Consider the following 15,356-nt stretch of genomic DNA (forward strand, 5'->3'; position numbering starts at 1 on the left):
GCTTTCCAAATCATTGCGCCCAATGGACTGTGCCTGCCAGCAAAGGTAACATTTAAGTACGAGGTTTCGTGTTTATCTCGTAGTGCCACGAGGATAAAAAAGGAATCAAAGCGGGAAATACGTTTTTATTTAATCTTCTCTGCTATATGATCACTCTCAACAACCTTTGAACCCACTGGTGTTTTGTCAACGTGGTTATTTCAGTGGCGTTTAGCCCAAGTGTAACACAACTCATTCATTTGTGACAAAGGGGACAAAAGGTGACTTCCATCTGACCTAATATAGCATTTATATATTCACAGAGATGGCTTGGCTTTCTCTTCACATTTGCCTGTCACACCATCTTCCCTCTCGTCACCCCCGCTCCAAAAAAAAGAGGGTGGGGGCAAGGTTATATTTAAATGTGCACACAGGCTCTGCTATATATTTAATCTCAAATGAAAATCAGTCTTACTGTGACTGTTTGAAGCATGAAACCACCGAAGCTCCTTATGTGACAAACTCGCACACAGTCACACACACTCACATCTTGGTAACACTCATCTTTATTTATCCTGATGTTGTCACAGAGCGGTTAAGCATTGCAAACTGTATGCTGGTGTAAGCATCACTACTGCGGTTAGTAACAGCCTGTTTTAGTGAACTACTCTTTGTTTAAGAGCGAGACAATAGGAGGTAGACTTTCCGTGTGCATATTTGTCTTCATGACAGTTAATGATTGTGTTTATTTTTGTTTGTTGTGCACATGCTCATTGTATATGTGATTGGGAGTCTATGGGTGGGCTGTTTGTTTACACAAAGGTCACAGGGTTGACCCGGTCAGATCACTGCAGTGCCATCCCTCCTCTAAATGGATGGAGACAGAAAAGCAATAAACACAGGAAGTTAAATGAGCGTTCGCTTAAAACTGCTCATAATGAGCGCTCGTCATCAACTTTAGGGTTTGTGAATCTGGGCACTTATACACAATTTGGTTATTCCGCTTTGAGGCTAAAATGGCATCGCTAAAGGCAAATTTATTTCTGCATTTTAAAAAAACAAAACTGTACTTTTTAAAGTGTGAACGATAACACAAGGTAAAGTTGAAATCGAGGCGCTCATCACTACGATTTTACTGTAGAAGCATGAACATGCAGAAATGAAGGCGACAGTGCTGCAAGCCTGAATGCTTGTCACTGAGCGCTGCTGGGCAGAGCTGCTTGTCTAGCTTTGTGTTAGCATGCTGTTCACATCCTTGCAAAGATCCGATGTCGTCAGCAGTGTTTTTACTCTCCCGGACGCAGGCATGTTTGATGTACCCACAGTTATAAAAGTGCAAAAATACCTTACATCGCAGAGACAAACATCAGAGACCTTTTTTCCAGGGTGCAGAAGTGGTTCGGTGAACTCGCCACACGCTAGGACGGCTGTCTGTGAGGATCAATATCCTTAATGGATTTCCAATTGTTTTGCAATTTTTTGAGTAGGGTCATGCTTAAAAAAACAAGCTGCACGAGCACGATCTGCTCAGTCATGCAGAAGCATTAAACTACTGTGTACTGAATAACCAGGCAAACTGCAGGACCCTGTATGGGTGTTTACGTTTTCATTACCAAATTGTATAAGTTAGTGTAACTTTTAGTTGAAGTATATCAGTAAAATTCAGCTGGGGGAGGACACAGTGACCCCCAACACCCCTGTCTGTATCTGCAACAGAATATAACTGAGGTGTACTGTAATGTCATCACTTAATCACTGAAAAGTGTAATGTGATCGCAGTAACGTGTTATTTATAACTTTGTAGCGTGCTACATCTTGTGCTGTTTAATACAACGTTCTGGTTTGGTATCAAACATAGTAGCTTAAGGTTTTTCTGTCATACAGTCTTTCACACTGTTGTTTGCACATACAGTCTAACAGTTACAGCGTCATCACTGTTTTCGTTGCATTTTCATGAGTGAAAGTCTTATGGGCTTAAGAAATTCTTCATATAATTTCTGTGTACAACAACTGCTAAAACTGCCGTACAACACATGCTCTCACCGATGATCTAAATCAGGCAGAAGAGCAGATTAAAAACATAGAAAGGCTTTATCGCTGCATATAAACATTAACGGAGTGATTTTAAGTGGACAGAAACCACTCGGACTCAACACGCGCACACAAACGCACACTCTCACACTCAGCTGCAGTGAGGTGGTATTTTATCAGGACCATGTGGACCATCTGGAGCCAATTAATACATCCCCTAAGGTGCAGACTCTGGATCAGTTCTCATCTCCTCAAACTATAACCTTTTATCATGGGAGTGAACGCCAAGTCTGAGTGCAGCCCAGCCACAGATGCTGCAGACAAAGTGTCTCTCCAGATGTGCTCGTATTCATGTCGAAGACGATAAAAAATTAGCACCCAGATTTTCATTGTCTAAGATGGTTTTAGTTTATTTTCTCCTTCTCTCAGATTGTGGTGGTTACGATGCAAAGTTAGTTTAGAAGTAATTGTCTATTTTATTTTATTTTATTTTATTTATTTATTTATTTATTTATTTATTTATTTATTTATTTATTTGTATTAAGAGTAGACCGTGCGCAAATCAACACACAGGCTGCTAGCTCGTGTTTCCCTCGCCAGCCTCATCTAAATATCTGGTTGCAGTGGTGCAACAAATATCTGAAAACAAACCAGACAGCCAGAGCTCCACTGTGGCGACTCCACGCATTTGACCTCAAGTCCACAGACACAAGTTTCATTAAAGGTCTTCTTACATGAAAAACATTGAAGTTGCACAGGTTTCTATTAAAATTGCAAAGGCATCCAGGATTGTTTCGAACTTCTATTTTTTATTTATGGGCGATCGTGGCTCAAGAGTTGGGAGTTCGCCTTGTAATCGGAAGGTTGCCGGTTCGAGCCCCGGCTTGGACAGTCTCGTCGTTGTGTCCTTGGACAAGACACTTCACCCGTTGCCTACTGGTGGTGGTCAGAGGGCCCGATGACGCCAGTGGACTAGTAAAGTGCTATACAAATACAGGCCATTTTTATTTTTCTAATGCTAAAATTAAATAATGCTTTCATGAAGCTTCATCAATATGGAAAGATGCCAAAGCTACAGCATATTCAGTCACTAAAACGTGCTAGTGTAGCAGTCCTGCTTAATCAGCGTTTAACTTATTTTCTTTTGCATCCATTCTCAGTCTTTTTATGCAACAAATGGGTTGATATGAGGTTTAATGATTCTCCTGGTTTCAGCTCCATTAAAAACAAACAGGCACATTTGCTTAGTCATCTTTTCCCCCTCCCCTCTCCCGCTGCACTCTGCACCCTGCTGATGTGCTGAAGCTGACTTAAGGAGCCAGTTTAGACCGGAGGTTTGTGTTTGCGATAACGCTCTGCTGTGCTGCGGGTTATTGAGTTATTGACCGAGTCTGCAGAAGAAACTCAGTTGTTGCTGGCCTTCCTCCAGTGGCACGGGTCAAAGACGAGGGTCAGTTACTGAAGCTTGTAGACAGCGTGTTTCTCTGTGCCATTTCAGCAGGCGGGGAAGCTTGCCAGCACCCTCGTAAGTCTGACCACACAGAGAAGCCCGGCCATCTTAGAAACTCCCACGGAAATGGCTGTCACTGGGAGGATGTTGATAAGATGGAGACGGAAGACGAGAGCTTGAAGTTGCTCCGCGTTTGACTGACAGGGTCCATGTGCTTGTGATGATCTATGTCAACTGTCCGCAGCTGTACTGCTTAAACAGAGTGGAATTCTTCTAAGTGAAGCACACTGAACTAGCTGTGTCTCATCTTTCTCTCTCTTCCCTCATCATCACCCCCACCCACCCACTTCATTATATATGTTAGTGAGATGGTGCTTTATTCTATTCTTTCTTCTTCTGCCTTTTTTCCTTCCGTTTGCCAGGATCTCTGGCTGACAGGGTCGTCAGATTTTCTCACTCTACCTCTCTCAGTGATAATCAATGCTCTCGTGCCTCTTGTGGCTTGTGTAATATTAGACATTAGAGCAGCCCTTTGAAGGGTGGGGGTGGGGGGGGTGCAGCAGGAAGGAATGAAGGGAGGAAAGGATGGATGATAGGTGGATTAGAAAGGGATGAATGAGGACATCCTGCTGTAATCTCTTTTCTTTTTCTGCCGCTATTGGAGCCCAGTTTCCTCTTTTTTCTTTTCCCTACCCGCGTCTCTCCGGCTCTCCGTCAGTCAGGGCAATCAGTTTAATTTTAACTTGCGTAAGCCTCACTCTCTTCCTATGGCACCATACCAGCCAGTATTCTATACCTCAACACGCTTGGGAACGTGATGTACCCTGATTTCTGCACATATACACATACATACACACACACACACACACACACACACACACACACACACACACACAGACACACACCACTGGGCAGACGGAGGGCTAAATCAGGGGTTCATATTACCACTCGGCTCTTAGTGCAGTGGGAGCAGGCATGAAGTAAAACAGTAAAGTCACTACAAATTGTTCCTCCTCTGCTGATTTCTAAACGTTACCATCCTCCCGTCTCTTGGAAGCATTGCTTCGCCCGTGTCTGCTGTGCTCATGCACGTTTGATCGTCCATGACTGCTAGAAAGACATGATTCCAGTGGCAAAACTGGTTGGACAATTGGCTGAACTCGTTGCTGTAAATGTTTTTCATGCTCTTAAGTTCCTGGCACCTTCGTAATGATGATGACACTAATCCTGTTAGGCTGTTTTCGAGGGAGAGAGCTGCTTTTTTGTTTTGTTTTGTTAAATAATAACCTGCTAGCTGAAATGTAGTCCTTGCAATATAAGTGCTGTGGTTTAATTTATCTGCTTTTATGTTCTCTTCGTAACCCTGCATTATCACATCATCGGCAAAGCAGATCTGTTTTTATTACCTTTTTTAATTTTTTTTTATTAGCCATATCTCTGCTGTTGGAATACCAATTTTTTTTTTTTTTTTTTTTTTTTTTTTTTTTAAAGAAAAGAAGAAATGAGGAAATTAGAACTGGCACTGCACAATTTAGCCCAATTAGTGAACTTCTACTTGTGCATGTTTCCACTAATATTTCGGTGGTAGCACGAAGTGTCTTTGATGTCAGTTTAAAGGTAACAGCGGATTGGCCGGCTGTGGTTGATGGTCTAGACGGGATGTAGTAAACACATCACTTTATTAGCTCATCTGTCTCCATCCGTATCCTTTTGCTTGTCATAATCCCAGGTCTCTCTCTCTCTCTCTCTCTCTCTCTCCCTCCCCCCCTCCCCCCTGTTAAATAGGATCCTATTTATGTAAGGCTGCAGCAATAAAACTTTGCAGGGTTCAGCTTACCTAAGAGGCTTTTATGGAGAGCTCAATCTTCCCTCTGCTTACTGTTTAGAAAGTGTTCATGGCTCGCTATCAATTATAGCGAATGCTGTAATCACATCAAGACGGACTGCTTGCGATATAAAACGAGAGATGGAAACAGTTTGTTGGCTTTGGCGAGTTTGAAATTTGGACTTTGGGTTAACGGTTTACAGCAAACAGGCTCTTCGTCTATATGTCGAAGTGCTCAAGTTTGATGTTTCTGGGTAATGTTACTATGATCGATTCACCTCTTTTCATACACACACACTCTCTCCTCTATATGTCACGTCATTTCCTGTTCTTGCTTTCACACAAATGTGGCTTCAGCTTAATTTTATTGTTAACGGTGCCAGTTTTGATTACATTTGTAAGTGTTGTGCTTGCCTCAGCTCTTTCTCTCCATTTTTCTCTGTGGTTTCTTCACTGGTTTTCAATAGTTGGAAGACCCGCAGAGTCTGCCTAGAGTGACTCGGGTGTGCAGAAGCTTCACTTTCATGTGTTTTGACCCAACTGTCAAACTCATTTCTACTTTCCAGAAAATATGACCCAAGGCATTGATCAGCTTGGAGCATTACGATTTTGAAGAATCAGTTTCCAGTTCTACTTTTTCTTCTAAAAGTCCTCTATGGTCTTGATAATATGTTGATTTTTCTTTCATTCATTCACTACATCTTGCTTCTGTGTGAGTGCAGGGCTATTCTTGCCCCATGTCTTCTCCTCGTCCCCCTCCTACTACCACTCATTCTAACCTGTTTGACTGGTTGGAAAAACTTGGCTTTCTGCATTTTGTGCACTTCATTTACTCCATGTCTGTTTTTTATTATTATTATTATTATTATCCCCTTCGTATTTATTTTATCTTTTGCAAGTAGATCACAGCCTTGTGTGAACTGACACCCGCCCTCATTTTGCGGTTTCTGCTTGTTGAATAGTCACGTTCCCTTTTTAACACCTCGGTGCCGGCGACAGCCCACGCTCTAGGCGTTGCTTTTTCGGGGTTACCTCTCCGTACATCTGTCCACGCCTTTCTACTGAACATCTTGGGGGAATTTCTTTAAATTTAGGAGAAACATGCACTTGGACTGAACAGTTTGGTTTTGTTTGTTTTTTTTGGGGGGGGGGGTTGATCAGACAACATGGGGACAGAATTCACTTGTTAGTTATGCGAAATTTCCCATAAATTTCCGATGGGGGTAAAATGGATATCTTATACCTAAAAGGTGGAGGCCCAGGAGGAGGCACAGTGGCGTATTTGATAGTCGTCGTCTTTGCGTAACAGTATTATTAGCACCTCCTGTATGAAAATGGCTTTTCATACCACATTTATTCTAAAACTTTAGTTTAAATTAGGATCTCGTGTGTTAATAAATTTTCTTTATGAAAATCCAGACTGATGAGAGTTCAGTGTTCACTGCTTGTTGGTAAACAAACTGCAATTTTTCCTCAAACCTTGCCACCAAATGTAGGGCTTTGTGTGAGCAATCATCTCTCAATTTCTCACATTTTGAGCTTAGGCCAGGAAATTGACACGTTTTGACTCGGCTCTGTTCTCTGATTGGAGTGTAATCGGAGCGCTGCACCTTTCAGTGGCTACGCCAAATGCATTGTGGGTGTTCTCCAGACATGATCCTATCTATCCTTACCTCAGTCAGGTCCGCAGCAAATTGACAAATAATACCAGGATATCGCATTGCTTCTATCACTACTCCACAACACTTACAGCATAGCTTCCCCCCGCCACACACACACACACACTCACTCTCTCTCTCACTTCAGCGCTAATCGATTGAGGCCACTTGATGGTTCACACGGCCCCTGACACTCTGCGACTTTTATACTCCATGCGTGTATAAGCACGCGCCTACTTTTTAAGTGCGCGTGGAGAGGGAGGGTCTGCATCCATGTGCCTGCACGTGCGTGTATCAAGGAGAGGTGGTGTGTGACAAGCGAGTCCGTTGCTTTCTGAGACATCTACCTCTTTAATATTCTGCTCTTACCATCGCCTCCTCTGGCACACACTGTGAAATAAAGACAGAAAAGAGACAAGGAGAGAGAAAAATGAGAGCGACGTCTCAAAGGCTTTGTGCATCACAGAGGAAAGCGCGTACAATGTAGCAACAGAAGTGAGGGAAGGAGGAGTGAGGAGGAGACGAGGGTGGAAAAAAAATTATGAGACAGAAAGATGGGGAGATGAAGAAAGTTGTTGCCGGTTAGCATGTGATTGTTTTGGCACACTGTCCTTGTGTAGTTGGTTTTTATCAGCTGCCACTGACAGCAGAGGCTCTGCCTTATAGGCGCTTTTCTTTTCTTATTCAATAGCGCTTAACAGGAATGAAAAAGAGGAACTACAACTACATGTGTGAAAACATCGTCAGCTCATGTAAATGCACACATTTAAATACACCCACACTGTCGGTGAGAATGGGCAAGTCGGCCACTGAATGTGCGCTTGTTGCATATCAAAGCGATCATGATGGATTCGCTCCCGTTCACTGAACAAATACACACACACGCACAGAGTAATCAATTCTTCGCTAGAGGGTAATTGTTTCAACGAAACCTCCCTACAGTGAGACAATGGCCAGTGGGCCACAGTAGTAAAAATGATAGAGTGGGTTTGCAGGTATGCAAAAGAGTCACATTCTGTTTTATTTTTAGTCAGCTGCAGACGGAGCTGCATTGGGGTTAAATGTTGTACTTCTTCCAACACACTGGCTTATGTTACTTGTAAATTCTGTGTTTATGTGCAAAGGATCCAAGGGTCTAACTTGTTGTTTTTCTTTCCCCTCCCAACAAGGCCTCGGCTCCAGGCCCAGAGGAAGTTTGCCCAGTCGCAGCCCAACTCGCCCAGCACTACGCCCATCAAAGTGGCTGACTCGGGCGGCCTGAACGCCGGCCTGTCCACGGTGCCATCCACGTCCCTCTCGTCCCTCTCCGCTTCATCCCCGTCCTCCTCCATCCAGGACCTCTCCAGGCGCAAGCCCAAGACGGAGGATTTTCTCACCTTCCTCTGCCTCAGAGGTAAGATGCAGCAGAGTGGAGCAGATGGAGACATAATTACATGCGTGTCTACAACCAGCGGCAGAGCGGGAAAGCATATTGTTTAACAAGAACGCTGCAGATATGATATTAAAGAGGTTTTTATTCAAGGGACCGGGGCTGAGGTCTAACGCTAGAAAGGGGATGTTGCATATTAATTATCCTAACACCAGGATATGCTTCCCTATTGTTTGGCTCTATGCACATAAAGATGCGTGCATAAGCAACTCCAGGGAGCTTAGAATAAGTTTTGTTAAGTCAGGTTTTGATCACCCTCCACCCACTCATAACACACACAGACAAAACCCTTCACACATGCTGCATCTAACTGCATACTTGCCCATGGCTAAGATTATCCTGCATTTCATCAGCTTACACATCTCCCCCTCCCACCGTTCAACAACTGTCTGTCTCTTTAACACCCTGCCTATCACCCTCTACTACAGCAGCTGTTTTGAATATGGAGTACTCACACAGCCTGCACTACAAACTCTGCACAGGTTCATTGACACTGTGTAGCACTTTTGATGTCAAATGAAGTGGAAAAGCCACAGCAGAGCAATTAGCAGTCAAATGAGTTACGCGTGTGTGCGCTGCTCCTCTTTGTCTCATACAGCAGCATTGTTTGTCTATTTGGGTTAAAAACTCAAAAGGATACCTGATAAACTGAGCGCAGTCACTCAAAGGAGCGCAGATATCCTCGACACTCAAGGTTGCTAAACAACTCTTGTTCTTTTTTTCCCTCTTGAGTTAATGAAGGGCTCATGTTACTTATGATCTATGCTCCGCTGGCCGGGATACAGAGGGGGTTAGTCCTCTGCCAGGACACTGCAAAAAGTTTTTTTTTCTTGTTGCGCTAAAAGTATGAAGTGCTACTTATTTTATTACCTTAAAACATTTCCAAGGCCAAGGTTAAAAGACCCAGGACTATAAATTCTCTTTAAAAATCTGCAATCTTAGCTCGCAAAAACCTCTGTAGAATATGCAAGAGTTTCAGGATTCAAGGCCGATACGATCTTGAATCGGTGAGAGACAATCATGGCTCAGTATAGAGACGGCTTGACAGTTTCTAGGTTTATCTGATGCATGTGCACTCTTTAATTTGCTGTTCCTGTTTACACTGTAAGGTATATGTTGAAACAGCTACGTCTACTACATGTCTTGTCTGAATGTGTTGTGATGTAACGATAACCCCCTTGCTCTCAATCATCCCTTCTTAAGAAAAATGAGAGGAGAGGGAGTGACACGTTCATCCCAAGGTCCAAACATTACATAGGACCGTTTATCTCAAACAACCTTGGTTGTGACTTCTATCCTTCGTGGAATATCTCACCCACCCTTTTTTCTTTAAAATGTCCTCGCAACCGAAGTTAATTCCTGTGAAAGACAGAAACACCTTGCTCTATAGATTAATTTGCCGTTATCGTTATTAACCTCTGCCCCTCCCACAAAAGTCCGCTCCACACTCGGGAGGGGGGAAAATTTAGATTAAAGTCTGTCGGGCGTAATGGCTATATGTTCCTGTTCTGAGGAGAATACTCCTATTATGGGATGTCATTTTAACCTTACAGGGCTCATTCAGAAACGTGTAATTGGAAGTTGCTAAAATGGACTCGAGCCTTCCGTGTGATGAGCCTTGATTTACATATATAGGCCATGATGTTACATAGGCTAATGATACAATGTCCCATATACTTTGTGGCTGAAATTAGACTAATCACTTGGTGCTAAGCTAACGCCGTGCCTTACACACGAGCAGTTGCAGGCTAATGAAGCGTGGGTGACTTGTTCTGACTCAGTTTTGCTGTTGTCTCTCTTTATAATTAAGGGCTGAATTAGTGTTTTGCGAGCAGATTTCAAGCGAGTGTTTAGCTGCACTCTGCTGCACTTTAATGCTAATTTTAGAGCTAGGCTGCTAAGCTAACGATTGAACAGTTTTCCACAGCCCCCCCAGTGCTGCCGCTCCCTGTTCTACCACTGTATTTATAGACACCAGTTTGGCTCTCTGTGCGTGTGTGCTCCATCCATGCTGTGAGGATGACATTTTCCTTTGCAGGGCTTCTTCTGCTCAGTTTTCCCCTTGGCCTCTCATGTGACCCATATGCAGGGACCCTTACCAAGAGAGGGACATGGGAGAATGTCAGCAGAGCCCTTGAGGGGGTGTGTGTGTGTGCGTGCGTGCGTGCGTGCGTGCGTGCAAATCCACACCAACCACTGATGTGTCCTGTCCTGCTTATCTCCTGTGTGCCCTCATACCATTTTCTGCGTGTGTGGGTGGGGGGTTATGTCTACGCGCCAACTACCTGCACAAAGCATGCAGGGTATATAGGGAGACGCAGCCCATGAGGACATCTGTGTTAGCCTGGTTAATCTTTTCAAAGAGACTCCAGTCTTTGATATCTGAAAGCTCCAATCCCCTTTAAGATTCTGATACATGTCTCTGGTGATCTGACCACCACACACATTAGGCTCCTTCATGTCAGCTACCAAAAATGTCTCTGACAGAATCTCCAGCTGTGTAATCATAGCCCTGATTTCCCTTTCATTTTGATCAGATTTTTAGCTTTTTTTCTTTTTCTGTAAGCATTAAGTGACATTTCTGCCCAGAATATCTCATCAGTGGTGATTTCTGGGGTGTGACCCAGGTCAAACGTTCAAGGTGTAAGCATAAATTTGTGTTCTCTCCCCCCCCCCCCCCCCCCCCTTCTCCTCCTCCCCCTCCGTGTATCCACTGCAGTGTTGTTTGCTTATCTTATCTGGAAAACATTAAGCATCCACCCAATGGGTTCTATCCATCACTCATTCAGACAGCCACATAAAAGCAGTTAAAACATGAAAGATTTGAAGCGATAAAGTGAGCGACCCAAAAAAAAGAAAAAGAAATGTTGTGAAAGAAGCAGGACTCGTGTGTCAGTCTGTGTTGAGAAATTGCAGTTAACATGTTGTTGGTGCACCTTTTCATCCGATCCCAGCTTGTTTATTGACGCCATTTTGCTCTTGTGGGATTTGTTTTCCCTATGATAATGAATTGGCTGACTGCTGTGTGGTGGTGGTGTTGTTGTTGTTGTTGTATCTGAGGAAAAGCTATTTTTAATTCCTCCATGGGGGAGCAGGGGGTGCTGGATTATTCTGATGCAACGTGGGAGTAACTGGACAGAAAAGTAACAAGAAACAAAAAAACAGCAACAGAGATTTCTATCTACTATATAGAAGGATGCACATCATGTATGCTCACCACCCACACTGTCTTGGGTCTATGTTCAATGTGTGTTTATCCCACTGTTCAGCTTTTTCTCCTGCACACAAACACACAGACACACACCGTAGCAAACAAGCCAGAGTGCGCAGTCCTTGCCTGTGTTCTCAAAATGGTGTTTATGTGTGGTCCAGGCCTGTACTTGGGCTGTTTATATCCATGGAGAAAGCCATTTGGGTGGTAGCCAGACAGTCTGCCTCTGGCCTTGTCTGCCTGTTGTAACAGTGTAGTACTGCTGCATACAGGGTGGGGGCAATACTGATGAGAGCAGAGTGAAGGTGTTCATTTCAAATTGAGATGCTCAGTATTTAAGTTACCCCCACAGTCAAAGTCAAAATGATTTGACATGGTTTCGATTGCTTTTGTTTTCTAAAAAATCAACTGAGTAATGTTTGACTTGGTATCAGTGTATTCACCGTAATTGTTGGCACACACTGCATCATTTATAACCCAAGTGTTCCCCAGTCTTTACAATACACACAAAAGAAAAATGCACCCGAAACTGCACAAACACAAAATCCTCAATAACTGCAGACACTTGAAAATCAATTTTTAATCTTAATCCTGATTTTTGGCCTCCCACAGTTAAATGAACGCGATCGACCGATATTGGAAATGCGTGCTCCGACAAAAGAACACAAAGCAAACGTAAATCACCGCCTGACAGCACGGCCGCATGTGCCAATCACAGCTGTTCCCTGCACCGCGCAGCTTGAAGTTTCCTGGGCTAGTCCGGACCAGTAACACTACATTAACAGGCAGATATACAACCGATAACAGGCTGTCAAAACAAAAATCTAATGTCGCCAGTTGTTTGGAAATACTTGGGATTTAGGGCAAGAGATGTTAACTGTGAATAAATCACATGGAAAGAGTGCGGCTGAGTGAGTTGTGCGTGCGCCACAGAGCAACACAACTAACTTATTCAATTTCTCAAAACACACCACAAATGGCAGTAAAATGAATGCATGAAGGCCAAGAGAAACACACAGTGGTTGCTAGCGTGATTTGTCAAACGTCATCTTAGTCGTCCGTAGTCGTGCAGCGTATTCACGCCACTCACAAAGACACACTTATTCACCAACACAATCGCATTTGGTCAAAGAAAAGAGCCCATTAAACGAGGGGAGCGTCGAAGGCTCTGTGGCAATGGTCAACATGGTGGACAAAAGAGACGTTATCTCTGTGCACAGTTATTTTTCCAAAACTTGCGCTGTATGCAAAACATTACAGTGGAAAAAGGGAGCGATCTCACAGCTGTCAAGTACTCTGCTTCAGGTTTTAGTCACATCCATCGAGCAGGTACAAAGAAAGAATTATTTTGCTTCTGGGAGAGGCAGTTAGGCAAGGTAAACAAACACCTTATTTGTCAGCAGAGATGTTCTAATTAACAGGAGAATGTAGAAAAATGTGATGGCGTTCTGTTGATTTTAATTTGTGTTCAAGTTTTGAAATGTATGTTTTTCCTGTAACAGACACCCTGATTTAAGTAAAAAGGGGGTTTCTAATTTTATTGTGCAGCATTTGTACATTAGCAAGAATGTTACTGAAAGCAGCGTTATAATTGTGATTTCAATATAGATCAAAATAACAATGACTATCATTTTGGCCATAATGGTGCTTTTGCTGCCATGCTCACCTTTTTAATGTCCTTCTCTTGCCTTTATCTTGCCTTTGAAACCTATTTAACCTTTTGCACAGTAATCTTTAAATTTTAACCTATAACCAAGCTTATAGAAGCCCTGGAGGCCAGTTTTCTTAATGTTGAGTGTATGACATGCACCCTGCTGATGGGCTATAAATGATATAACAGCTGTTTGAGTAGTTTCACCTTTATGTGATTCATTTGGGGAAGATGTCATTTACTTTATTTGCTTCAGTGAGGAACAAACACACAGTAATGCACACACAGAGTACACACAGTACCGAAGATGAGCTTAACGATTAGGGAGTAAATTAATAACTGTGTGCACACACTATTGCAAATGAGTCTCTTATGCAAGACTCCTGTTTTTTGTAATTTCCTGTGCCTGTGTGCGCGTGTGAACGCTACAACAGCGCTTAGCTCTTTGCCCTGTGGGCTTTCTCCTCTGCCTGCCAGCCCCAGTGTGGTGCCTCTCCTCAGGTTCAGTGAGGCCAATCCATCCACTCTGCTTACATAACCTCCCAGCTCTGACCTAGTGAACCAAAGACCTCAGAATCCCCATTTGTGATTACACATGTGAACCAAAACCAACCGAGGAGTTGTTCACATCTGTTTTTTAAAAAAACAACAAAAAACAGCTAGTTCTAATAAAGGCACTTTATTGGATTTAAAGGATCTTTATCTTTGTGGCTAGATTGTTAGAATTAATAATGTCTGTGTGTGTGTTGGTTTTTTTGTATTTTATTGCCAGAAATTGTTTGCCAAACTAGAAACACATTTTCACTGCTTTCACTCGTCCGACTGCTTTCAAAGAAAAAGATTCAAGTCTGACAGCTACTCGTGTGTTTCTTAAGTGCATTGCTGCTGTGACAGCTGTGTTTCCTTCAGGGATAATGCACTTTTCTCTCCTCCAAATGTATGATTGCTGTTTTGATTTAAGGCCTGGAACGATATGTGTGTGCATACATTTGTGATTTTCTTTTCAGTAATGACTCTGTGGAGGAGTTCCTCATGCAACACTCACGGAGTCTGCTTTTCTCTTCTAAAAGCAGAGCCGCTGTTTGTGGAGTTAATGGTTTAGCTGACATAAAGGAATGTCAATTGGAAATGTAATCCCTAATCCCTTTTCCCCTCTAAGAGAACGATGAAGAGTTTTGGCACAGCTCAGCTGTTGTAACTTCTCCTCACCGGAGGACCCGTGTTTACCTCCTCTTCCTACCTTCCCTTCAAAACAGCGTTCATACTTCCTGAACACACATCGAGCACTTACAACTAAGTCAGCACAACCACATGTCCCCATGGCAGCTAAACCCTCCTGATTGACTATTTAAATTGTCCTCATTGTTTCAATTCCAGTTGAGGGGACAAAAGAAGGGTAGCCAGAGAATGGAGGGTTTATAATTATGCCCCCCACCCAAGAGCCCCGTTAAAAATGACAATCCTAATAGACTCTTTCAGACCTAATTATGATTTGTCTGCGGCCGGAATGAGGTGGATGGAAAAACTGGTGTAATTGTGGGATTGGGCACATGCCCTGTTGGAGATCTTGGGGAAAGAATGAGCTGTGTTTTCTCCACCTTGTGTGCATGGGTGAGTGTGTCTGTACAGTTTTAAGGCACTGATAGATGAGGGCTGTAAATGTCTGGTATCTGCTCCAGAAGTATTGTTGCCACTGCTGTGGTCATGCCAGTGGTCAGTATTGGATCACTAAATATGTTTGGCAGGCTCAGTCTGTGTAATTGTCCCTCCCTCTGCTGCTCTCCAAAATCCCAGACAGTGTTATTGTGGGGATCTTGAATATACTGGGCCCTCATTCACGCAGGCCTAGAGATCTGTCATTGACCATCTCTCAACCACCAGTCGGTGGGCAAGAAATGTGCATTCCCCAACCGGTTGCAAGCGGTTGCTGGTGGGTTGCTGGCAGGCGATTGCGTGAATCGGTGAAATGTGTTGGTTGCAGTGGTGAAGCGCAACTTTAAATTTGAAGACAAATGTTCTGTTTCCAGTTTGTTTCACTAAAGCTTGCATGCATCTTCCATGGAAACTATAGGCAACTACTGCAGATCTGCTTGTGACAAAAACAACTGTTAAGAGATTTGGT

General features: G+C 43.3%; 1 protein-coding gene across 2 annotated transcripts in view; it reads left to right on the plus strand.

Annotated features, from left to right (window-relative positions):
• jarid2b (jumonji and AT-rich interaction domain containing 2b) overlaps window positions 1-15,356 on the plus strand; it is a 105,774-nt gene that overhangs the window by 62,011 nt on the left and 28,407 nt on the right. For both annotated transcript variants that reach the window (XM_085396393.1, XM_085396394.1), the window contains exon 4: window positions 8,113-8,336. In XM_085396393.1, the coding sequence (XP_085252519.1) occupies window positions 8,113-8,336 (224 nt within the window). The remainder of the gene's footprint in view (window positions 1-8,112; window positions 8,337-15,356) is intronic.

Source organism: Rhamphochromis longiceps, linkage group LG22 (assembly GCF_057381845.1).
Source record: "Rhamphochromis longiceps isolate RC_006_pf linkage group LG22, R_longiceps_female_GT1.1, whole genome shotgun sequence".
Lineage (NCBI taxonomy): Eukaryota > Metazoa > Chordata > Actinopteri > Cichliformes > Cichlidae > Rhamphochromis > Rhamphochromis longiceps.